Source organism: Pelobates fuscus, chromosome 3 (assembly GCF_036172605.1).
Source record: "Pelobates fuscus isolate aPelFus1 chromosome 3, aPelFus1.pri, whole genome shotgun sequence".
Taxonomy (NCBI): domain Eukaryota; kingdom Metazoa; phylum Chordata; class Amphibia; order Anura; family Pelobatidae; genus Pelobates; species Pelobates fuscus.
In genome coordinates, this window is record NC_086319.1 from 109383822 (window position 1) to 109411748 (window position 27927).

At 33.3% G+C, this 27927-nt stretch overlaps 1 protein-coding gene across 1 annotated transcript in view; it reads left to right on the forward strand.

The window, feature by feature from the left end:
- LOC134601660 (AF4/FMR2 family member 4-like) overlaps nt 1–15437 on the forward strand; it is a 53334-nt gene extending 37897 nt beyond the window's left edge. Inside the window, exons 2-13 of the mRNA XM_063446177.1 lie at nt 8132–8501; nt 9148–9644; nt 10333–10415; nt 10546–10762; nt 11381–11469; nt 12231–12294; nt 12464–12600; nt 13151–13222; nt 13754–13847; nt 14365–14408; nt 14828–15048; nt 15310–15437. Coding sequence (XP_063302247.1) covers nt 8132–8501; nt 9148–9644; nt 10333–10415; nt 10546–10762; nt 11381–11469; nt 12231–12294; nt 12464–12600; nt 13151–13222; nt 13754–13847; nt 14365–14408; nt 14828–15048; nt 15310–15437 — 2016 coding nt within the window. The remainder of the gene's footprint in view (nt 1–8131; nt 8502–9147; nt 9645–10332; nt 10416–10545; nt 10763–11380; nt 11470–12230; nt 12295–12463; nt 12601–13150; nt 13223–13753; nt 13848–14364; nt 14409–14827; nt 15049–15309) is intronic.
- Nucleotides 15438–27927: the final 12490 nt, after the last annotated feature.

A 27927-nucleotide genomic window follows, 5' to 3' on the forward strand; every position in this document is an offset into this window, starting at 1 on the left:
TTAGAAGGAAAATACAACTTCTCTTAATATTTCTAAAGTTTTAAAGTATTTGTTTTCCTATTGTAAACTTAAATTCCAGCCATCTCCTCAATTACATTATATTTTAATATAATTTAACTATTTTAGAAATAAAAAAACAAACAAATTAACATTACAAAGAAATTGCTAACTGTTCTCAGTTTCATATTGTGTTTTAGTGTACCTGGAATGCAGAGAAAAATAACTTAATCCCATTATATATTAAACTATTATTGTAACCTCCCAACTTAATTTTTGCAATTGATTTGAATTTAAATTGATCACATTGTTATGTTTGTATGGCTCCCAGGCACACCAACTCTTATAAATATTCTAATTGAGAAAGGTTATTGTCTTTGTTTTTGGTTGATTTGCATTAAGCCATTTTTATTGGATAGGCTATTACATACCTCACTATAAAAGTCCACATTCTATGAAATCTCACAAATTGTACTTAAACCTGTAGAGGACAGTTCAATCTTGTTTTGTGACCAAGAGCAATCTTTGAATTCATACAGCAGTGTGTGTTGTGATTTTTGTGGCTTGACATGGCTGCTGTCCTGAATTTCTGTTTTCATGAGGTAATATATTTTTGTTAATAGATTTCTGCTTTCTTTTAGTAGCTTTAATGTTTTCTATAACAATGTTGTTTTTTTCCATAATCTTCATAGCTTTATGAATTCACCATTACCACTTGTAGTACAAATTGTTTTTATATTGGTCTGCATGATCCCATATAATGGGATCTTTTAATTGTACAGTAAGATTAAGTACTTGTATTCCCCATTTTAGAAGGAAAATACAACTTCCCTAAATATTTCTAAAGTTTTATATAGTAATTGTTTTCACATTGTGAACTTAAATTCCAGCCATCTCCTCAATCACATTATATTTGAATGCAATGTGTTTCTTTTAGAAACATAAAAATATTGAATATTGGGTTTATGTCAACCTGGAATGCAGAGGAAAATAACTTAAGCTCATTACATATTACATTTTTATTGTAACCTTCCAACTTAATTTTTGAAATAGATATGAATTCAAATTGATTATATTGTTAGTGTTTTCATGGCTTGCAGGCATACTAACTCCTAAAAATATTCTAATTAAGGAAGGTTATTGTCTTTGATTGATTTATCTTAAGCAATTTTTAATGGATAGGCTACTACATACCTGACCATAAAAGTCCACATTTTATGAAATCTCACAAATTGAACCTAAACCTGTAGAGGACAGTTCAGTCTTGTTTTCTGAACAGGTGCAGTCTTTGACTTCATACAGAAGTGTGTTTTGTGATGCTTGTGGCTTTACACATTGTGAACTTAAATTCCAGTCATCTCCTCCATCACATTATATTTGAATATAATTTAATTATTTTAGAAACAAAATCTTTACAAATTTCCACTATAAAGAAAGTTCTAACTGTTCTCAGTTTCATTTTGTGTTTTGGTCTACCTGGAATTCTGTGAAAAATAAATGATTCCATTATATATTATACCTTCATTGTCACCTTCCAACTTATTTTTTGCAATTGATATGAATTTAAAATGATCACATTGTTAGTGTTTTTATTGCTCACAGGCACACCAACTCCAAAATATACTCTAATTGAGGAAAGTTATTGTCTTTGTTTTTGGTTGATTTGCATTTAGACATTTTTAATCGGTAGGCTACTACATACCTAACTATAAAAGTCCATATTCTATGAAATCTCTCAAATTGTACTTAAACCTTTAGAGGACAGTTGAGTCTTGTTTTGTAACCAAGTGCATTCTTTGACTTCATACAGCAGTGTGTTTTGTCATTTTTGTGGCTTGACATGGCTGCTGTCCTGAATTTCTGTTTTCATGATGTAATATATGTTTGTTTATAGATTTCTGCTTTATTTTAATAGCTTTAATGTCTTCTATAACAATGTTGTTTTTTCCATAATCTTCATAACTTTATGAATTCACAATTACCACTTGTAGTACAAATTGTGTTTATATTGGTCTGCATGATCCAATATAATGGGATCTTTTAATTGTACAGTAAGATTAAGTAAAAAAAAAAAATCCTGATATCCACAAGTGAATATAGCAGAAAATAAAGAAGAGGGAACAAGACAGACAGATTTGGTATAATTAATCAATAAATAGATTAATAACTTATTTTAAAAACTGGAAAAGTTAAGATTAAGTATTTGTATTCCCCATTTTAGAAGGAAAATACAACTTCTCTTAATATTTCTAAAGTTTTATAAAGTATTTGTTTTCCTATTGTAAACTTAAATTCCAGCCATCTCCTCAATTACATTATATTTTAATATAATTTAACTATTTTAGAAATAAAAAAACAAACAAATTAACATTACAAAGAAATTGCTAACTGTTCTCAGTTTCATATTGTGTTTTAGTGTACCTGGAATGCAGAGAAAAATAACTTAATCCCATTATATATTAAACTATTATTGTAACCTCCCAACTTAATTTTTGCAATTGATTTGAATTTAAATTGATCACATTGTTATGTTTGTATGGCTCCCAGGCACACCAACTCTTATAAATATTCTAATTGAGAAAGGTTATTGTCTTTGTTTTTGGTTGATTTGCATTAAGCCATTTTTATTGGATAGGCTATTACATACCTCACTATAAAAGTCCACATTCTATGAAATCTCACAAATTGTACTTAAACCTGTAGAGGACAGTTCAATCTTGTTTTGTGACCAAGAGCAATCTTTGAATTCATACAGCAGTGTGTGTTGTGATTTTTGTGGCTTGACATGGCTGCTGTCCTGAATTTCTGTTTTCATGAGGTAATATATTTTTGTTAATAGATTTCTGCTTTCTTTTAGTAGCTTTAATGTTTTCTATAACAATGTTGTTTTTTTCCATAATCTTCATAGCTTTATGAATTCACCATTACCACTTGTAGTACAAATTGTTTTTATATTGGTCTGCATGATCCCATATAATGGGATCTTTTAATTGTACAGTAAGATTAAGTACTTGTATTCCCCATTTTAGAAGGAAAATACAACTTCCCTAAATATTTCTAAAGTTTTATATAGTAATTGTTTTCACATTGTGAACTTAAATTCCCGCCATCTCCTCAATCACATTATATTTGAATGCAATGTGTTTCTTTTAGAAACATAAAAATATTGAATATTGGGTTTATGTCAACCTGGAATGCAGAGGAAAATAACTTAAGCTCATTACATATTACATTTTTATTGTAACCTTCCAACTTAATTTTTGAAATAGATATGAATTCAAATTGATTATATTGTTAGTGTTTTCATGGCTTGCAGGCATACTAACTCCTAAAAATATTCTAATTAAGGAAGGTTATTGTCTTTGATTGATTTATCTTAAGCAATTTTTAATGGATAGGCTACTACATACCTGACCATAAAAGTCCACATTTTATGAAATCTCACAAATTGAACCTAAACCTGTAGAGGACAGTTCAGTCTTGTTTTCTGAACAGGTGCAGTCTTTGACTTCATACAGCAGTGTGTTTTGTGATGCTTGTGGCTTTACACATTGTGAACTTAAATTCCAGTCATCTCCTCCATCACATTATATTTGAATATAATTTAATTATTTTAGAAACAAAATCTTTACAAATTTCCACTATAAAGAAAGTTCTAACTGTTCTCAGTTTCATTTTGTGTTTTGGTCTACCTGGAATTCTGTGAAAAATAAATGATTCCATTATATATTATACCTTCATTGTCACCTTCCAACTTATTTTTTGCAATTGATATGAATTTAAAATGATCACATTGTTAGTGTTTTTATTGCTCACAGGCACACCAACTCCAAAATATACTCTAATTGAGGAAAGTTATTGTCTTTGTTTTTGGTTGATTTGCATTTAGACATTTTTAATCGGTAGGCTACTACATACCTAACTATAAAAGTCCATATTCTATGAAATCTCTCAAATTGTACTTAAACCTTTAGAGGACAGTTGAGTCTTGTTTTGTAACCAAGTGCATTCTTTGACTTCATACAGCAGTGTGTTTTGTCATTTTTGTGGCTTGACATGGCTGCTGTCCTGAATTTCTGTTTTCATGATGTAATATATGTTTGTTTATAGATTTCTGCTTTATTTTAATAGCTTTAATGTCTTCTATAACAATGTTGTTTTTTCCATAATCTTCATAACTTTATGAATTCACAATTACCACTTGTAGTACAAATTGTGTTTATATTGGTCTGCATGATCCAATATAATGGGATCTTTTAATTGTACAGTAAGATTAAGTAAAAAAAAAAATCCTGATATCCACAAGTGAATATAGCAGAAAATAAAGAAGAGGGAACAAGACAGACAGATTTGGTATAATTAATCAATAAATAGATTAATAACTTATTTTAAAAACTGGAAAAGTTAAGATTAAGTATTTGTATTCCCCATTTTAGAAGGAAAATACAACTTCTCTTAATATTTCTAAAGTTTTATAAAGTATTTGTTTTCCTATTGTAAACTTAAATTCCAGCCATCTCCTCAATTACATTATATTTTAATATAATTTAACTATTTTAGAAATAAAAAAACAAACAAATTAACATTACAAAGAAATTGCTAACTGTTCTCAGTTTCATATTGTGTTTTAGTGTACCTGGAATGCAGAGAAAAATAACTTAATCCCATTATATATTAAACTATTATTGTAACCTCCCAACTTAATTTTTGCAATTGATTTGAATTTAAATTGATCACATTGTTATGTTTGTATGGCTCCCAGGCACACCAACTCTTATAAATATTCTAATTGAGAAAGGTTATTGTCTTTGTTTTGGTTGATTTGCATTAAGCCATTTTTATTGGATAGGCTATTACATACCTCACTATAAAAGTCCACATTCTATGAAATCTCACAAATTGTACTTAAACCTGTAGAGGACAGTTCAATCTTGTTTTGTGACCAAGAGCAATCTTTGAATTCATACAGCAGTGTGTGTTGTGATTTTTGTGGCTTGACATGGCTGCTGTCCTGAATTTCTGTTTTCATGAGGTAATATATTTTTGTTAATAGATTTCTGCTTTCTTTTAGTAGCTTTAATGTTTTCTATAACAATGTTGTTTTTTTCCATAATCTTCATAGCTTTATGAATTCACCATTACCACTTGTAGTACAAATTGTTTTTATATTGGTCTGCATGATCCCATATAATGGGATCTTTTAATTGTACAGTAAGATTAAGTACTTGTATTCCCCATTTTAGAAGGAAAATACAACTTCCCTAAATATTTCTAAAGTTTTATATAGTAATTGTTTTCACATTGTGAACTTAAATTCCAGCCATCTCCTCAATCACATTATATTTGAATGCAATGTGTTTCTTTTAGAAACATAAAAATATTGAATATTGGGTTTATGTCAACCTGGAATGCAGAGGGAAATAACTTAAGCTCATTACATATTACATTTTTATTGTAACCTTCCAACTTAATTTTTGAAATAGATATGAATTCAAATTGATTATATTGTTAGTGTTTTCATGGCTTGCAGGCATACTAACTCCTAAAAATATTCTAATTGAGGAAGGTTATTGTCTTTGGTTGATTTATCTTAAGCAATTTTTAATGGATAGGCTACTACATACCTGACCATAAAAGTCCACATTTTATGAAATCTCACAAATTGAACCTAAACCTGTAGAGGACAGTTCAGTCTTGTTTTCTGAACAGGTGCAGTCTTTGACTTCATACAGCAGTGTGTTTTGTGATGCTTGTGGCTTTACACATTGTGAACTTAAATTCCAGTCATCTCCTCCATCACATTATATTTGAATATAATTTAATTATTTTAGAAACAAAATCTTTACAAATTTCCACTATAAAGAAAGTTCTAACTGTTCTCAGTTTCATTTTGTGTTTTGGTCTACCTGGAATTCTGTGAAAAATAAATGATTCCATTATATATTATACCTTCATTGTCACCTTCCAACTTATTTTTTGCAATTGATATGAATTTAAAATGATCACATTGTTAGTGTTTTTATTGCTCACAGGCACACCAACTCCAAAATATACTCTAATTGAGGAAAGTTATTGTCTTTGTTTTTGGTTGATTTGCATTTAGACATTTTTAATCGGTAGGCTACTACATACCTAACTATAAAAGTCCATATTCTATGAAATCTCTAAAATTGTACTTAAACCTTTAGAGGACAGTTGAGTCTTGTTTTGTAACCAAGTGCATTCTTTGACTTCATACAGCAGTGTGTTTTGTCATTTTTGTGGCTTGACATGGCTGCTGTCCTGAATTTCTGTTTTCATGATGTAATATATGTTTGTTTATAGATTTCTGCTTTATTTTAATAGCTTGAATGTCTTCTATAACAATGTTGTTTTTTTCCATAATCTTCATAACTTTATGAATTCACAATTACCACTTGTAGTACAAATTGTGTTTATATTGGTCTGCATGATCCAATATAATGGGATCTTTTAATTGTACAGTAAGATTAAGTAAAAAATGTAAAATCCTGATATCCACAATTGAATATAGCAGAAACGAAAGAAGAGGGAATAAGACAGACAGATTTGGTATAATTAACCAATAAATAGATGAATAACTTAGTTTAAAAACTGGAAAAGTTAAGATTAAGTGCTTGTATTCCCCATTTTACAAGGAAAATATAACTTCCCTAAATATTTTTAAAGTTTTATAAAGTATTTGTTTTCCTATTGTAAACTTACATTCCAGCCATCTCCTCAATTACATTATATTTTAATATAATTTAACTATTTTAGAAATAAAAAAACAAACAAATTAACATTACAAAGAAATTGCTAACTGTTCTCAGTTTCATATTGTGTTTTAGTGTACCTGGAATGCAGAGAAAAATAACTTAATCCCATTATATATTAAACTATTATTGTAACCTCCCAACTTAATTTTTGCAATTGATTTGAATTTAAATTGATCACATTGTTAGTGTTTGTATGGCTCCCAGGCACACCAACTCTTATAAATATTCTAATTGAGAAAGGTTATTGTCTTTGTTTTTGGTTGATTTGCATTAAGCCATTTTTATTGGATAGGCTATTACATACCTCACTATAAAAGTCCACATTCTATGAAATCTCACAAATTGTACTTAAACCTGTGGAGGACAGTTCAATCTTGTTTTGTGACCAAGAGCAATCATTGAATTCATAGAGCAGAGTGTCTTGTGATTTGTGTGGCTTGACATGGCTGTTGTCCTGAATTTCTGTTTTCATGAGTTAATATATTTTTGTTAATAGATTTCTGCTTTCTTCTAGTAGCTTTAATGTTTTCTATAACAATGTTGTTTTTTTCCATAATCTTCATAGTTTTATGAATTCACCATTACCACTTGTAGTACAAATTGTGTTTATATTGGTCTGCATGATCCAATATAATGGGATCTTTTAATTGTGTAGTAAGATTAAGTACTTATATTCCCCATTTTAGAAGGAAAATACAACTTCCCTAAATATTTCTAAAGTTTTATATAGTAATTGTTTTCACATTGTGAACTTAAATTCCAGTCATCTCCTCAATCACATTGTTTTTGAATATAATTTAATTATTTTAGAAACAAAATCTGTACAATTTCCACTTCAGAAGAATGTGCTAACTGTTCTCAGTTTCATATTGTGTTTTGGTCTACCTGGAATGCTGTGAAAAATCAATTATTTATTTATTATTTTATTTATAAAATATTTTACCAGGAAAGATACATTGAGATTTGTCTCGTTTTCAAGTATGTCCTGGGTCCACAAATCATTTTATTCCATTATATATTATTAATTCATTGTCACCTTCCAACTTAATTTTTGTAATTGATTTGAATTTAAATTGATCACATTGTTAGTGTTTTTATTGCTCGCAGCACACCTGTAGAGGACAGCTTAGTTTACTATGATCAAGTGCAAACTAAATTCCTACAGTAGTGTGTTTTGCGATTTATGTGGCTTGACATGGCTTCTTTTGCAAATTGAGGTAATATATTTTTGCTGATAGATGTCTGCCTCTTTTTAGTATCTATAATGTCCTTTATAACAATTTTTTTTTTGTTCATTGTATTTGTTGCTTTATGAATGTCAGAAATTGCAATTAATTTAATTTTAACTTTTCTTTTAGTCTGACCCTCCATCATCAAATAAGTGGTACTTGGGTAACTGGTTGAAGAAGGGGAATCCACACAAAGTGTCTCTTGCTTCTTCATTAGACACTTATATGGTATCATCACATGGATACAACAAGGAGAATCAAGAGCAGGGCACTAGAGCAGGAAATACAGAATCATGTGGTCCAAAGGAGTTTACCACTTCTTTTACCCCCACCCGAGACACCAAGAATGCACAAAAAGGCTCTGAAAGCAGACGAGGCAGAAAGAAGTCTCCATCTCAATTTCAAAACACCACACTAAGGAGAGATATTTTGAAAAATCAGTCCAGACATTTTGCAAAGGAATCTGTAGAGGCACCACGAGATGGACTCAAAATAGAGAGTGTTCCTCTAAAACACTCTATTGATGAGGATGATAGTTTTTTTCACTTTTCATCATTGTTTACTCCTATGAAGAAGCTTCTTTCACCCCTTAGAGACCCAGAGGATCAGATATCTCTTATTGTAAAGACTGGCTTAACCCTGTTATCCCCAATACCTGGACAGCCTTACAAAAAATCAGGGCAGCCCAAAGTTGAAAAGACAGAACCTGAGAAGCAACAAAAAGAGACCAAGAAGCAGACAGTGAAGAGCTCCAACAATGGGAAGTGGAAGCACATGGTACGTAATCTTATCACATGCACATAGAATATTTTTGTTTTTCACATAGTCTGCATAGCTTTGTAAATGTCAAAATTTACGATCAATTATTTTTTTAACTTTGATTTATTTATTTATTTTTTAGGCTGACCTTTCATCTTTAAATAAGTGGCAGTTGGGGCAGGGCACTGAAGCAGGTTATACAGAATCAAGTAGCCCAAAGGAGTCCACCACTTCCTCTACCCCCATCCAAAACACCAACACTGCGCAAAAAGGCAATGAAAGCAGCCATGGCAGGCATAAGTATCCAGCTCAATATGAGAGCACAACACAAAGGAGAACTTTGTCCAAAAAAGCTGAAAAGGCATCTGTTGAAGCACACAAAATAGAAATTTCTACTAAAGCAGAAATTACTACAAATATGCCCCCTAACAGACCCAATGCTTCTACAAATGGCTCTCACAAACCCAACATGAAGAAAGAACCCAAATCCTCTCCCTGCATTGCAGCAGAGAATAAAAAGTCTAAGTCTTTACCAAAATCCCTTCAGAAGTCCAGAGGGTTTGTTAAAACATCTTTAGTCCAAACGTCTAAAAATTCAGAGAGCAATAGAACATCTCCTCTAAAACCCTCCATTGAGCAGGAAGATATTTTTTATCGCTCATTATTAACTCCTATGAAGGGGCTTCTTTCACCCCTTAGTGACCCTGAGGATCAGTTACCTCTTATTGTAAAAAAGGACTCAAACCTGTTGTCCCAGATTCCTGGATGGCCGTACAAAAATGCAGAGCAGCCCACGATTGAAAAGATTGCACCTAAGCAGTACCCAAAAGAGACCCAGAAACAGACCGAGCAAAGCTTCAATAAGGGGAAGCGGACGCACAAGGTTAGTAATCTCAACACGTACACAAAGAATTGTTTTGAAAATGATTTATTTTGTTTTCTTTTTCTGTCCCAAAACACCACATAATTTTAAACTTATAGTAAAATTAACTTTAATATCTCTTTCCAGTTTAACTTGCTTTCACAGCTCTAACTTTTTCATAATGAATAGAGGGGTTTGGTCCCTACTGTAATTTTACTCCTGGACCAAAGACACATGATTTTATTCCAGAAATGTCATCTGTCCTTGTGTGGATATTTGTTTTTGTTTTACACTTTCACTATTCTGACCACTAGCATAAGTTGCATTGGTTACTGAAGTTTTCCTAAACAAATATATTTTCCCACTGTAATGGGGTTCTCAATATTGTCTCATTTTGTGTTATTTGCAAACCTAGTTCTCCAAACAATTGATTTGTGTGCTGTCTAAATAGCCATTGTAATGTTTCTTCAAGGACATCAAATTGAAACTGAACAAAGCTTTGTTATACTCTTGGCTAGGTGTCCCAAGTTTCCATTCAGATTAATATAAATAATAAATGTTAAGATTTATTGACTGACATGAATTCAATAGAAAATTCAGATTTTTATTTTTTCTAAATAAGGGTGTCTTTAAAAACTCGAGCTTTGCACTGTGATTGGATATTTTAAAATATTTTATTTTTATAGAATATGTACATTTTTTTTAACAGAATGATGAAGAATTAAAAGGTAATGATGCCAAGAAACAAAAAGTAGAAGAAAAGACCACAAACTACAAAGTGCCCAGTAAAGAGTAAGTACTATATCTGATCTTGTTTATTCATTCACTATGTGTGTATGTTTGTATTGTGTGTGCATCTGTGTAACCTCTCATGTACATTGTGTTGCAACACCTCATATATATTTGTTTTTTCATGTTTCAGGTTGTCAAAACCAAATCCTGTAAAGGAAAGAGAGTTACTTCCTTCACCTGCAACCCCAGCTCTACAGAAAGATTTCAAGTCTGAACATGGGTCTCGTAAAAGAACCATTAGCCAGTCTTCATCTCAGAAATCTAGCAGCAGTGGCAGCACAAAGGATAGTGGCACCGAAAGTAAGTCTTCTGATAAGCAAAGAAAAAGTAGCACCGAGGAGACAAAGGTAAACATTGCAATGGTTTTCCAGACATAAATTCTTAGGGATGATAGTTTCAAAAACCTGATTTGCCCAAGTTAATATCTTAAGGGATTGCTAAATCCAACAAATGTTGCATTGTTTGTTAACGAAGTTGAACATGTTTACTTAAACTGAGTAAATCCTTCTTCAATGGTTGTAGTGTGCAGCTGAGTATTGTTAAACCTGTACATCGTCCAATTCAATTGGATTCAGCTACAGACCCTTAGTCTGTAATGAAGTCAATAAGCAATGTAATAGCCAACAATATATTTTCAAGGTTTTATGTGTTGCTTTCAGCCAACATGCGTTTAACTTTAAACCAGTTTATGGATATAGAACAAAACAGAAGCACATTTCTTACAGTTCTGACAATATAACTTGGTCCATTATGGGACACCCAATGTATTGTTGTGAAGAAGATTTCCACTGTCTGGATTAGATCTGATTCATAAATAGATAAATAGAATGCCTATTCCACTCAGGTTTTTAATTTATTTAAAGGATTTTCAATGATGTAGACATCACAATTGGAACAGCAGTAACAACAATATAGTCCGCAAAACTTTACTTTGTGTAATGAATTGTACATTTCTTCCTTTCCAGGATAAACCCTCAGGTAATACAGCTTCTGTCGCTTTTGTGCCAGCAATCGATAAAAAATTGTGGAGAGCAAAACTGACCTTCGAAGACAGGTGAGGCATTTGAAACACAAAATCAGCTCTTTAACATGGTGTTGTACAGATAGACCTTTATGATAGTTTATAACATGAAAGCACAAACAAACAAGTTAATTATTTAACATGTTAATCAGCAAAAAATATATTTTTTGACCATATCGGATTTACACCTTAACAATCTCTGGGAAGGACTCTCAAATGGTAACACAAGACAACATGTTTTATCTTTTTTCATAAAACTAAATAGCATTTTTCTTTTCAAAACTATTTAATGTATCTGCAGTTCTATTCTACTTCAGCTTTTGTTGGATAGAAAAAATAATGCCGACCATGTTGTCCAGCAAGAGCTCACTTTAAAGGTCCCTGGGCTATTATAACCTTCTAGTTATAAGACTTCTAGTGTTAAACAAACACATTACTTAACTCTCTCTATTAGATAAATCTTTAAGATTGTAGAAAACTCAAAAACACAAAACAAGTAAATCATTTACAATGTTTGTCAGCAAAAGAATATTTTTGATCTACACATTTACAATCTCTGGGGAGGTTTGGGGATGCTGGGGGTAGGTGGTGGCAACAATCTGATCTTAGGGCCCAACTGCCATTGTTTTCTGTCCTTATAAATTGTCATATAGACTTAACTCCGAGGGTCAGTGTAATAATGATTTGTATGCCTTGCTTTTCTCTCCAGCACTTATCACTTATTTCCTTTGCAATGAGTAGTTTCATAAAAAATTGGTATGAAAACATCTCTTAATCCATTTTGTCTCTTCCAGAACCCATTCTGCTGATCACTATCTACTGGAAGCGAAGAAAGTAAAGCACAAGGCTGATGCGTTGGTAATGAAGTACCCCCAAATCTTTACAAAGGTGCATTTTACTTTGCTTACGTTTATTCTGGCGGGTGGAAGATAGCGGATTTTGCATGTATTGTTGTAATTTTTCAGTGGGTTTGTCTTTGTATTTTTCTAACCTGGCAAAAAAAATATCTTTTTTATTTCCTTTGTAGTCAGACAGGTTCGAGAAAGCAGTACTCTACCTTGATGCGGTGCTTGTTTTCATTGAGTGCGGAAACGCTTTAGAGAAGAGTGTCGAAGAATCAAAATCTCCATTTCGGATGTATGGTGAAACATTAGAGTTAATAAAGTATGTATTTTAATTTGAACTTTCATTTTTATGGGATGTGATATGCTTGTAATATTATTACTTGTTAAGCAGTAGTTTGAGTTTTTTTTTTTTTGCTTTTTGTTTTTTAAAGCACTGCCTATGTCTTGTGCAGAGCATCAAGTAATATATTACAGATAGGAACACTTTTCTGTGGATGCTCTATTTTATGGCATCCAGCTTAAAACCAAACTAGGCTGTAGGGAAACCAGAACAAGGCGGTGTTAATATTAGTAATACTTGCCATAACTCCTGCAGCCTGTGGTGGGTGTCACCTTGCCTTTCCTCTTTGGCCACTGCTCAACTCCTGCTCTTTTGTATTCTGTACAGATTAGAATGATGAATTTAAATACTACCAGGGGTCTGATGTAGTCTATTCTATTAGGAATCTTAGTAGTGGAAGAATGTTGTTAGAAATGTGTGGCCGCTGTGTGCAGTGAGGCTTGGTGAAAGTAAACGTTAATGTCTTACAAATATACTACTACAACAATTAATTTTACTATATTTTAATAAGTTTGCATTAACTTTCTAGGTACACCTTGAAATTGGCATGCCCTGCAGCCCCTGATGCTACATCAGCTGATAAGAGACTTGCTGTTCTTTGGTATGTATTTTTTCACTCTTGCATTGTAAACCAAAATCACACCATTGTCAGAAAACCATAACCGAGCGTTATCTGATATTAATTCTGAAGGCAGATAGTAGAGCAAATATCTAAAAGTGGAAATATAAGCCATGCTATGTTTTGCCTGTCTCCATGCACAACTTCTTCACTTTCCAGTGAATCTTTGTGAATCATACATTGCGTACAGATACTTCTAAATGTGAACAGATAACTAAAAGTTCTAGGTATATATGGCAGGGAGTTTTATAATCAAAGTGCTATTCTCCCTTAAGATTTGCAACCAGTTTGGTAAGCATGGCTACCTGTACTAATTGGAGAAAAATAATACCAATGTCAACAGTTAGTACCACATTGTTTCCTTTGCTGGTAGATATTTTAACAAAGAAATTTATCAACTAAGAAAACACTATGCTAAAATGAATCAACCAGCCAGTGAGATACCTGGTCTACTAACTAATACAGATTTTACATGCTGCATATTTAGTGATTGATTTTGTTGTGTCTCCTCAGTCTTTGCTGTCAATCCCTTTTGTACTTGAGGTTATTCAAACTGAAGAAGGAGAGTGCATTGGTAGATTCCAAGACATTAACTGAACAGCTAAAGGTAAGAGCTTTTTCAGAATGGTAGCAATTGTTTGGTATTTCTATATATTGTATTTTTAGGGTCTTTGGGTTATTCTTTTTTATTTTATATATATATATATATATTTGTGTTGTCAGTGATTTTGTTTAGGACTGATATTTTTGAATACGCATGACTGATTTAAATTGAAATATTTTATAGAAATGTAGATGTAAGGGGTAATTCTTATCAGGTCCATAGTTCAAAGTTTGAATCCTTCTACAATTAAATATTGTACATGATTCAACTTCCATGTACAAATCTTGCGTATTACAGGTACATCTTCACATGCTTATACTTCTGTTTTATACATTTTGTTGGTGATATTATTTGTAGATGTATTCATTAAGAATTTTTACTTATCTGAAGTTCACATTAGGAGGATAATAATATACATAATAATAGACTGGTTGTGGTCCTGGAGGATTAAATCATAAAGGCCCACTGTAATTCCAGGGATTTTATTCAATATTTAACATGTTTTTTTTTCCCTTTGCAGATCTCTTACGGTAATTCTCAAGCTCCATCTCCTACCAGGGGAAGGTAAGATGTTTGCTTTAACTACGTGATTTCATTTCTTTGTAATTAAATGTTTGGAACATGCCTTGGAAAGTATTTTTGGGCAATATGTGTCTAGAAAACAGAAACTAAAACGTTTTTGTTTTAAAGCAAACCTGCTTTGGCCTAAAATTTGAAATGAACTTCGAAAAGTGCCCAGCACTCAGGAGTTATAAATAAATGTATTTTAAACCACTCAAGTGTTCCTTTTATACCTGCAAGGCATAACATTTGCAAACACGTAAGGTTATGCAGTAATTTTTAGGCTTCTTAACAATAAAAATATATGTGTTTTCTATATTTAATCGCTCTGAAATGGAACTGAATGCAAGTATAATTAGAGGCAGCATGCTCTTTTTGACTAAAGTTAAATCCTAACAATGAATTTTTCATTTATCATATAGCAAATCCATGAGTATGCCTTTCCCAGTGTCTCCGAAGCTGTCTCCCGGCAATTCTAATAGCTATTCCTCCAATGTGTCCAATACTACTGGAGACACGTCATTTGTGACTATATCACAGAAGATTCACCAGATGACAGCCAGCTATGTCCAGGACACGTCCAACTTCCTTTATGCCACTGAAATTTGGGACCAAGCAGAACAACTCTGCACAGAGCAAAGTGGTAAGGTTTCTTATTATTTACATAATATGTAATAAACTGCTTAGTTTCTCTGTATTAATTATTATATTTATTCTACATTAAAGGGCTGCAATAGTTTACAACTACAATTACAACTACTAGTAAAAACATACTTTAAAAAGATGAGAAGCCCTTGCTCTGATTTTAGTCTAGATACTGGATTCCAGCTTGACATGGAATATTATAACTAGAAAAAAAGGATATTGGCCTCATACTTACATTTTCTTCATTTCTTCTCTCCAGAATTTTTTTCTGAACTGGATAAAGTTATGGGCCCCCTGAACTTCCATTCCAGCACCATCCCAGAACTGGTATGCTACACCCGTCAAGGCCTGCACTGGTTACGCCTTGATGCCAAGTTGAAACATTAATGACCCCAACCAACTAGAATCCTTTCTTGCTGCCTCTAACTGTATCCACAACACTGTGTTTTGTTGAGATTGCAAGACTGACATAATTTACAGATTGGCTGGTCACGATGGACAAAGAATTCTGCGCGTCTTTTTTTCACACATATCCTTTAAAAATAAGCTTTGCTGTTCATCTTGCTAAAAGACACTATCTTTATTTTTATTTAAAAATAATTTATTTAAAAATTCCTGAGGAATCAAAATTCCTGATTTCATGCACAATACATTTTTAAAACTATTTATTTTAAGAAAACGTTAAATCTGCCATAGAGAGAGTTTTTCTTTATAATTTTTTTTTATTTAATATAAATGCTTTCAGCAGTTTAGAAGATGTCATGAGTACATGATGGCCTGCATTTAAAAGGGCATTGACAAATGATATGTCTACACGTTCTTTTTGCTGTGGTAAATAATTAAATCAAACAATGAAATCCAAAATAAGATAACGCTAAAGTTTGAGACATTTGAAGCAGTAAGAAAAATTTCTCTCTTTTTTCAAAAAATCCTATGATTGTGCATCTTCAATGTACTTTACATGATAAACCTCACATTTTCTTTTTATGATTTTTGGGCTTTTCATTGTTTGATTTTGTCGGAGACCAGGTTAAAGCTCCATTCATTTTTAATATGTAAAGATTAAAAACGTAAATATAAATAAATGCTGATCAAGAACTGTTGCAGCTTATTATGTAATAAATTCCTATTTTTAAAAACTGAGGTGTGTATTTTCCCATATTTTTTTCAAATAAATTTGTGTTTCGGGATGTATGTGTGGCTGCCTGTGGTATTGAATGTGAGGGTTTATGAGTGTTGTGTTTGTGGGGACTGTGTGTCTGTTTGAAAGAGGGCGAGGTATCTTCTGCAGCTCTGGGTATAGCTAGCAGTGTGGGTGGCTTTCATGGGATCTAGTGGGGCCAGGGCTGGCATGGTACAGGTCAATTGCATGAGCTGCGATAGTTGCTGGGCTGCTCTGCTCAAGTGTGGATTCCCATTCACAAGAGAAAGTAATCTGAGCTGCAAGATACATGAATTGCAATCAAGAGCTGCAATACATGAATTGAGGATTGCCCCTCAACACCTGCAATCACTACTCAGTTTTCACGGGCAGAAATCTGAAGTCCCACTGGGACTCCTGATAGGCCAGAGCCTGTTTGACTCTAGCAGCCTTGAGTGCTGTGAAAAGGCACCGCGAGTGATAGGTTGCTGACCCCTGATCTAAGCATTAAGCGTGTTTTTTATAATAATCCAAACCTATTTTTATTTTATAGTTTTTATTGTGTGTGGCTGTCCTGCCTTAGCAAGAGCATATCATGTAATTAAATTTAGTTCTCATGGAGTGCATGAGTGTCATATGCCAATGTTCAGCAAGGAATGCCAGAGTGTGCATGTGCTTGTATGGCATTTGCTCCCAGAGTATCATAAAACAATGTAGTCACCCTAGACACAGAAGTGAAGTGAATTTATACATACCTCTGCTGCTTCACTCACCCCATAAAATGTCTCAGTTGTGTTCACTAGGGAGAGGGAATAAGAAACAGTCATATTCATATTTGTATTGGAAAGATTTTAAATAAAAAAATCTATTGATATCAGTGATATAATTTGTGAATTAATGTTAAATGATATGAAATACCAAAAGTGGCAGGAAAAGCTTACATGATCCTCAGTTAAATTAATTTTATCAGGCCATCTCAAATCAAGTAAAATAGTCAATTGAAATATTTGAGATAGCTGGAACATATAATACACAACAGGTGTAAAGTAAATGATGCCTAAACATAATAATATCTTGAGTTAGAAGTCAGTATAGAGAAATTTGAATTCATATTTAAGCATTGAAAAAACATTTATATTTAGGCGTAACTAACCTTTTAAATATGCAGTGAAATGGCATGCCAGTTCATCCAGCCGGCAGGACGAGATGAAATGAGGACGTCCTCGCGTAGTGGTATGGCAGGGTCTGGGAGACAAGCGCCCGAAACATGCAGAGTTTCGCTGCATAGCTGCAGCGTACAATAAAGCCTGAAGTAAGCGGAGCTTTGTCAAGTGGCTACGGCGTTTACGAAAAGTATTTGTGGACCCTCACTGGGAAATAGCCGCAAGTGGTAGCAGCAACCTGCAACAAAAGGTACCAAGTAACGCCAGTTGAAGTAAAAGAGCAAATTACACCAAAAAAGAGCAAATATACCTTTCCACCTCCTCCTTTTTTCTTAATATGTTTGTAGCAGATGGTACCAGGGCTGTCCTAAAAGACTGTAATAATATTGCAATTCGTGTGTTGTTTCTGTTTCTATGGTTAAAATGTATGTGGCATTCGTATGATTGTTTGGTAGTTTCCATCTGTACTCCATACGAATGTAAACTACCAAACCCATAGACCACCCAGAGAGAAGTGTGTACCTTATTAAGAATTCACACTTCTCTAACCGCAGGTTGATCAGTACTTTATTGATGTATCTGTGTGGCCGCCGTTCGGTATACGAACACGTGGCGGCGGCCATCTTACGCACAAAAATCTCAGCGGTGTTTGGTCGTCGAGTGTCTGGAACTCAAATCGGACACTCGATTACCCGAACACCGCTGAGACCTCCAGGGCTCCGTAACTCCCAAACTGGAAGGCTAATCAGCCTCCCGTTCGGTAGGTTCAAAGTACCGATCAAGGGGATTCATACGAATACAAGATTAATCGTGGATGGCAGTATTTTATGTGTTTTACTTCCCGAATGAAGACCGACCGCAGGGCCAAAACCCATGGAACCCTTTTCGGATACCACCTCATGTGCGGTCGGTCAAATTACACCCTCCACCTAATTCTTGAACCCCTGGTCCGATCTGGGTGAATTTTGAATATGTTAGTCACCCAGATCAGGGCTACCACAGGGTACCCACAGTATTATTATTACTACTTGTTTTAGGGTACATTCAGAACTCGGGGAAAACTACAGTATGTATAATGGGATTAAGTGTCATACTGAGGGGAGGAGATGTGTGGGAGGTAACGGTTTCACTATTGGATACTAAACTAATTACTGTGAATCCCTCCCTTGCATGGGAGAATGCTTTATAAGGAGACTGTGTAGATTAAAAGTCAGTTCTGCTCCTGATGCTGTGTGTCGTCCAGTCATTGGGATCTGTATGGGGATATTCGTGGATTACTTTGTTTGCTGGAATTATTGCTTCATGGTGTTTTTACTACTTGTTCCTGAGCCTCACTGGGATCTTTAGTGGAGTTAACTTGTGGAATACCAGGCCTCCGCTACAATGTTTAATAACTATATAATGCAAAAAGTAACATGAATCACTGAATTATAGACAAAACAGCTAAAGTAGCATCTAAGAGGAGTTGTTTAATTGACAGAGCAGGTGAAAGCAGCCAAAGGCAACACCTTAAGGACCGCAGACGTATAAGGTACGTCCGACAAAAAAAATGGTCCTTCCAGCCGCCCTAAGGGCATGACAAGATGCCTCAATATTGAGACGTGTAATACTCCCCACACTGCCGGGGACCTGAGTGATCACTCTCCTTGGAGCGATCACTTCCTTGTTGCTGCACTTGGCGCCAGGCAGTGTGGAGAAGAGCATTGGAAGCCTTCAGGCAGGCTTCCTATGCTCTGCCTGTATTGAGTGCCTCAAGAGGTCGAGGCACTCAGTTAAAATAAAATAAAAAATAAATAAAATAATAACATTTTTTAAAAATTCACCTGTACCCTCCTTCCCTCTCCCTCCCTATTCCTCCCCACGTACATAATGATCCCAACCCCAATTGGTCTTCTTCTGAGGGGGACTGTCTGGGCTAAGAAACTTCCCCGAACATAGACGAATGTGCCAGAGCAGGATATCCCTTAATTCCTCACTTACCGACCTATTCGTTCTATGACTGGGTCGTAGGAAATTAATCCGGTTGGTAAGTCAGGAGTGTCTGTATTATATATGTATAATATATTGTAAAATTATTAAAGCATTTTATAATATATTATACATATATAATGCATATATATGATTTCATTGTACGTGTACTTTGAAATATATTCACATATATCTAAAAAAAATATATAATGAAATCATATATATGCATTAAGTATGTATAATATATTATAAAATTATTTAATTATAACATATTACACATATATAGGAAATAAAAGTGTGTGTGTATGGTTGTGTGTGTTTTTTTAATTAACATTGCTTTCGTCCCCTTTTCACAGCAAAAGGAGTTTAAGCATGCTTGGGATAGGCATAAGGCTATCCTAACTATAAGAGACTAATGAAAGTATTTAGAAAATTGGGCAGACTAGATTGGCCGAATGGTTCTTATCTGCAGTCACATTCTATGTTTCTATGTTTCTATGTAAATATATATATACACACACACATACATACACACATATTATATGCCCTACATTTGACTGCTGTAAGTTTGCAAAACTCATAAAACCTGTATATGTATATGTATATATAGACACACACATTCATGTTAAATGTATAAGGTATTTTAGTCCCCAGAGAACCCAACACACCTATACATGGGTAGTATCACTGTACTCAGGAGATGTTGCTGAACACATATTGGGGTGTTCTTTGTCAGTAACACATAACAGGAACAAAGAATCCATGCCTAAAGTACAATTTGAGAGAAAAATAACACAAAAAATATGTGGCAATACGTGGCATTCCAGAAACCATCAAATATGATCAATTAGATCAATTTCTTAGATCTTTCTTTCAGAAGATTATTCCGGAAACATCTTTAGGAGACCTACCTTTTCAAAAATTTCATAGGCTAAGTAGACCAAAGAACCTTGCATCTACTGTACCCAGAGACATTATTGTTTGTTTTTCTAATAATTTCATCAAGAACCAGATTATGTGGTCAGTACAGAAAAACGGGATCACTGACTTGGACTTTAAAGATACTAAAATATTTGCAGATTTATCTATATTAACTCGACAGAATAGGAAAAAATTTGCTAATCAGACTGCAATATTGAGACGGAAAGGAATTAGATACAAATGGAACTTTCCAACGACATTATCAGCATTCTACCAAGACCAAAGATTTATTTTTAAAGATGCTACTGAAGCTCAGGAAACCATTGACTCTTGGGATTTAAATTAATTTCAATCTAAAAATTGTTAATCAGCAATATTGTCCATTTATGTTTGATTCTATAATGGATACAATAGTTGATGCTAGAAAGGGAACGTGTTTTTTTTTTTCTCACAGAAGAGCTATTTTGATGAATAATATAAGTTTGAAGAGGATATTCACAACGTTACACTTTATTTTCTTATATACTATTCTGAACACAAGTTAAATGTTATATATGGGATATACTGAAATTTATGATAAATATCCATAGTTAATTATAATGATATATACATAATGTACTATTTTTCTAACTGATAGGAGATTTATTGATTTGACTAATCACAGTAGATTAATTCACTCTCTGTTTGGTTGAAGTGTATGGTGAATGATAAGGATAATTGTAAATTAGTTTTCTCTGTGTCCAATATCATGTTTTAATAGCAATTGGTAACTGGTGATTAAAGCCACCAGTGACTAATACTATTTTTTTGTTTGGTTGAAGTGTATGGTGATTATGGTGAGGGTAAATATACAGTAGCTCCCTTTCTACCCAATATCATACCCTACTAGTAAGACATTAAAATCAACCAGAATTTTTAATCTGGGGGTAGGATAATTACCCAACCTGTTGTAATAAATGATAGTAGCAATCTACATCTAGGATATTGTTATAGCTGTTATGAGTAATGGTAGCGGGTAGTTGATAATATACATTGGTACATATATAAAGGAAAGAAGGGGAAGGAGGGATGAAAAGAGGAAGGAGACATTATTATGTTTCTTTTTTTTCCCCTTTTTTATCTCTCTCTTTCTTTCTGACACAGAAGAACTATTTTGATGATTAACATAAGCTTGAAGAATGAATTTGTATGAATTACAGATTAAATTGGTCCATAGGTGGTATATGGTCCCAGCGAGAGTTGCAAGATTCCACCCCCCCACAGATCCCCTTTGCTGGAGATGCTTAAGATGTGATGGAACGTTTAGACATATATGGTGGGATTGCTATGCTCTCGATCCTTTAAAACAAGCGACATCAACAATAATCAATACCATTCTTAAAAAAACAGTGGACCTTTCTCCACAATTATTCCTCCTACATATGAATATCCCTATTAAAACTAAAAATACAAAATGTTTAATAATTAATATCTTAATGGCGGTTAAAATTTGTATGGCCCGATATTGGAAAACTGTAAATATTCCCTCATGGAGAGAGGTGGAATATCAAATAGGATACCAACGTCTAATGGAGAAACAGATATATAGAAATCTTGATATGACAAACAAACACATCAAGATATGGGAACCCTGGGCAACTGAGATATCCATTAACCAATAATTAATAGTATACTAAAAGAAAACTGGTCTTTAAAACTATAAGTTTTCATTTTTTTTTCTTCTCCGTTTTTTGTTTTTTTCCTAATGCCCCTGATGCACTGTGTGAATGAGTACGTTTTCTTATGTATGTTTTTCTTGTCTAGTCTGATACGGTTAGGGGAGCTAGGTACCAATTTATTGGTTAATATAGACTATGATAACTACCAGATACGGATCCTCCATGGCCGGTCTTACGTCAATAATAATAATACAAATAAATTGAATACCAATGAAAATTTATATATAACCTTCTTGCATATAACAACATATGATGAATTGGCATCTTTCCTATTGTTAAGCGGTGGATACTCATGGGACAGAAGCCTTTCTGATGTTAAAAAAAAAAAAAAAAAAAAAAAAAAAACATAAGCTTGAAGAGGATATTCACAATGTTACACTTTATTCTTCTATATTTTATTTTGAACACGAGTTAGATCCCATATATGGGATTTATTGAAACTTATGATAGATATACACAACTAATTATAAGGATATATATGCAATGTATTATTCCCTTAATTGATAGGAGACTTATTGACCTGATTAATCACAATAGACTAATCTACCCCCTGTATGGTTGAAATGCATGGTGAACTATTGGATTAATGGTGAAGGTAAATGTATATTGGCCTCCTTTCCGCCCAATATTATATTCTATTAGCAAAATATTAAAACCAGCTAAAACTCTCAATTTGGGACAGGATAAATATTCAATCTGCTGTAGTAAATGATAGTAGCAATTAATACCCAAGACAGTGTTACAACTGCTATGACTAAGGGTAATAGATAACTGAGTAATGTATATATAATTCCTCTTCCTTTATTTATTTATTTATTTATTTTCCTTCCCACCCTCGTAGATTTGACTCTCGTATTAATGGTAATTTATAATAACGGTATAGTCTAATATTGAACTGAGTCTATATATTATTCTGTGACCTCCAACCTCTCCATCCCCCCCCCCCCCCCCGTGACCTTATTCCTGCAATCTATGCAGGCCTATCCAAAGGGTAACTATTGGGTTACTTTATTGGAATACCAATGGGAAATTCGTTTTACTTATTGGTATGCTATTCGTGTGTGTTTTGTGTGGAAATGTGTTTTTTTTTTTTTGGGGTTTTTCTGGCCGATGGAGAGGGGAATTAAGAGCAGTGGAGAATACTTTTCTTTATGATGACACTTAATATTGTCTCATGGAATGTTCAGGGGTTGAACTCACCTCAAAAGAGGGGAGCCGTATATAAATTTCTAAATGAAAATCAAATAGATGTTGCATTTATTCAAGAGACTCATTGGATCAACCCGTCAGATAGATTGTGGAAATTTAAGAAATATCCATGGGTATTTACCTCAAATTTAGAGGGGAAGAAGAAGAAAAGGGGTACTGCAATAATTATTTCCAATAGTCATATAGTAGAAACTATACACTTCTCTTCTGACCCTATGGGTAGATACGTACTCCTAGTGGTCAAAATAGATGGTATGACTTATACCTTGATTAATATCTACGCTCCAAATCGTAATCCAGAAATATTACTTGATCAGATTATGGAAACACTAGATGAACTAGTTAGTGGCAATATAATATTGGGAGGTGACTTTAATAGTGTCATGGATCCAAGAAAGGATAGAAGCTATAAACAAATAGGAAACTCTGTGTCATTAAATAATTATCCATACAATTTAGCAGACATTATTACCAAAAATACTCTTTATGATTGCTGGAGGATATTTAACCCAAATGAAAGGGACTATACCTTCTTTTCTCATGTCCACCAGACTTATTCACGTATCGATATGTTTTTTGTAAAAGTAGACTTCTTAGACTCTATCGTTAAGGCAAGTATTGGTTCTATAACATTATCAGATCATGCCCCTATATTTCTGAAGATTAAATCTAAAGTGAATTGTAGACCTAGGACAAGGTGGAGTCTTAATGAAAGTCTACTGAAAGTTGATCATATCAAAGATTCTATTAAAATGGAAATTGAGAATTTTTTAAAGATTAACAACAATGGAGAGGTCTCGACTCCTATGGTATGGTGTACTCTCAAAAGTTTTATTAGAGGATTATTAATTAAATATGGTTCTGAACTTAAAAGGAAGAAGGGTGATACTCTTCAAAAATTAAGAATTAAATTGGCTGAGAAAGAATACTTAAATAAAAAAGCAACAACTAAAGAACTAACGGAAGAAATAAATAAATTGAAACTATCCATTAAAGATAAAATCTATGACTCAGTAAATAAGAACCTTACACTCCTTAAACAAAGATGGTACCACAATAGTAACAAAATAAATACTTAAAATAAAAAATACTTAAAATAAAAAACTTAAAAACTTTAATAAGGATAAATCTATAAAAAAAAATAATCTCAGGAGATTCCCACTTAATCCTACCAAATGACATTGCTAGGGCTTTTGTAGATTACTATGGCTCTCTATACAATTTGGATGAAGTTAAAGCTACTGACCTAGAAATTGATAGATTCCTAAGTAGTCTTAAACTCCCCAAAATAAAAACTTCAAATTTAGACAGACTTAATGCCCCAATTCTATTAACGGAGATTATAGAGGCAATAAATAATTTAAAACCTAATAAAGCGCCTGGCCCTGATGGATATCCGGCAATATTTTATAAAACCTTCCTTAGTCCTATTTCCTCTATTCTATTGGAAATGTTTACAAAGGTATCTATAGACTCTCCCTTTCCAAAAGAAATGATGATAGCTTCAATAATACCTATTCCAAAGCCCGACAAAGATCCCACTCTAATTACTAACTATAGACCGATCTCATTGATCAACACGGATATAAAAATCGTTTTCCAGTATATTGTCTAATCGACTTAAAGATACTATAAATGATGTGATTGGAGTGGACCAGTCGGGTTTTGTAAGGGGTAGAAGAAGTACTACTGATAATACTCGTAGGATTTTTAATTTAATACACAGAATGGATGAGAATGGACTGGGTTTGGTTGTTATGGCCCTCGATGCCGAAAAGGCCTTTGACAGGGTCAATTGGAGATTCCTTGACTCTGTCATGGGCCAGTTCGGTATCGTGGGCCAATTTAGGAGCAAGACCATGACACTATATAAGAACGCCTCAGCAAAAATTAGTAATCCTTTTTTTGATTCAGATATCTTTGAAATTAATAATGGTACTAGGCAAGGTTGTCCTTTAGCTCCGTTATTATATATATTGTCAATAGAACCACTAGCTACCCTGATTAGGCAAAACATTAACATAAAAGGAGTAGAAACACGAAATAGCGAAGTTAAAATAACTCTTTTTGCGGATGATATTATCCTTACTTTAGTTAATCCCCAGGTATCAATTACACACCTATTAAGTGACATAGCTATGTATAGCTCTTTTTCTAACTATAAAATCAATATGAAAAAAACTCAAATTCTATCTTATATGATAAGCGATATTGAAAAGGAAATAATAGCTAAACAGTTTCATATAGCCTGGGCTAAAGATGAGATTGAATACTTGGGGATAAAGATTTCTCTTGACATTGATAATGTAATTCAATCAAACTATGATAACCTATTTAGAAATTTACAACATCAAATTATTAAATGGAAAAGATTAGAACCTTCTTGGATTGGTAGAATAAATATGGTTAAAGCATTCTTTATACCGAAACTTTTATATCCATTTAGAATTAAGTTAGAAATGCTTAACCGGTTCCAAAATTTATTTTCCAACTACATATGGGCTAATAAACCCCCTAGGATTGCTTTTGAAATACTGCGTAGAAGCTACCTGAAAGGGGGTATAGCTTTTCCTGATGTATATAGGATCTATGAAGCCTGTAAAGCATCTCAGCTTTTAATGTGGATGAATATGGATCAGGACAGCTCACCATGGTTTGGTATAGAACAAGAAATTAGCCTCAAGTATAAACTACCTATTTTGGTGTGGATAGGCATATTAGATCTAGTTGTATTGGAGAAAAATCATTTTACCAATAACATTTTAAGTGATATGGTTACAACTTCAAAAATACTTATGAAAAAACTTAATTTGAAAGATAAAATATTCTATGATACCCCAATAGATGTTTTACGTTATATAGTGGAAGATCTAGATATTAAACCCTGGCTTCAACTAGGGATAAGTAAGATTTCATACATTTAACCAACTACAATTAAAATATAATATATCTTTAAGTGATACATTTAAATATCTAAGATTAAAGAATTTTTTTATGTCTAAATCAATATGTAAATAACATTATATAACCTTTCAAATTGCTAATAGCCAAAAAAGGGGAGTATTGCTAGATTTTCTAGATTATTTGATTTATTGGACCAGGATTTCCAAATCCCTTCCTTTAATAAATGGGAGATCGATATTGGTAAATCTATACCTTTTGTAGAATGGATTAGAGGTACTCAACTAGTAAAACAATCTATTCATAATGTATCATTATTGGAAACCCATCTTAAACTAATTTATAGATGGTATCTTGTCCTAGTTAGAATGCACAAGATCGACCCTATTCATAGTGAAATTTGTTGGAGATGTGGATTGAAAGATGGTACAATATATCATATATGGTGGGAATGCCCTAGACTAAAGAATTTAAAAATACAGATGCTAGTAAAATCTCTATGTCAGGACATAAATGAAATTAGCCCACAAATGTTTTTATTTAATATCGGTCTTCCTACACAGAATAATAGACTTTTGACCCATATTTTCTCTGCAGTCAAAATCAGCATCGCTAGATGTTGGAAATCTCCTATGCCTCCGGACTGGATAGAGATTATGGCTCAAATTGATTCTCAATATAAAATGGAGACGAGCTATGTTTTTAGCTCACAATCTAAGAAAAACTAAAAGGTTTGGTCCCCCTGGACATCCAAATATGTAAGCAAGACTTAGGTATATCTCTGGACTGTTCTGCCCCCTCTCCATTGGCCAAGAGGGAAGATATTCCTTTTCCCTCCTCCTTTTTTTTTTTTTCCTCTTCTTCGTTTTGTCGCTGTATGTCTTGTTTTTAATGTTTATATATAATCTTGATATTTTGAATGTCTCGATAGATATTATCACCCATATTGCACATGTATATTAATATATGATATATTTTTAATTATTGCTACAATTCTTGATATACTTGGATTGATGAGGCTATATGAGACAAACAAATGTGCTTATATGTATTTGTTGAAACTTTTCTGAATAAATATGATAAATATAAAAAAAAATGCATGGAAAGTGTTAAAATACCACCATTTGAAATAACCTAGGGCAGTGATTACGAACCTATGGCACGCGTGCCACAGCTGGCATGCCGAGCCCTCTCTGTGGGCACGCAGCCATAGGTTGCCAGATCGCTTATGGGGTCACTGCTGACACCGGTCGGCAGCTTAGGTTCCCCAAGGCGGCAATGCAGAGTAGGCGCCTGCCCAAAACAGCAGGCTCCTACTCAGCTTTCATATCGTTGGTGGGTGAGTGGGATGAAGGGCTGCAAGGGTGTTTTGTGATTTTTGTGGCTTGGCATAGCTGCTGTCTTGAATTTCTGTTTTCATGAGGTAATATATTTTATTAGTGCTTGCTAGCCTTTGTTGTGATATTTCAAATTATTTTCACTGATTTTATAGCGCCATTTTTTACTTGATTTATTTGTACTTTTGCATGATACCTTCATTGTCACCTTCCAACTTAATTTTTGCAATTGATTTGAATTTAAAATGATCACATTGTTAGTGTTTGTATGGCTCCCAGGCACACCAACTCTTATAAATATTCTAATTGAGAAAGGTTATTGTCTTTGTTTTTGGTTGATTTGCATTAAGCCATTTTTATTGTATAGGCTATTACATACCTCACTATAAAAGTCCACATTCTATGAAATCTCACAAATTGTACTTAAACCTGTAGAGGACAGTTAAATCTTGTTTTGTGACCAAGAGCAATCTTTGAATTCATAGAGCAGAGTGTTTTGTGATTTGTGTGGCTTGACAT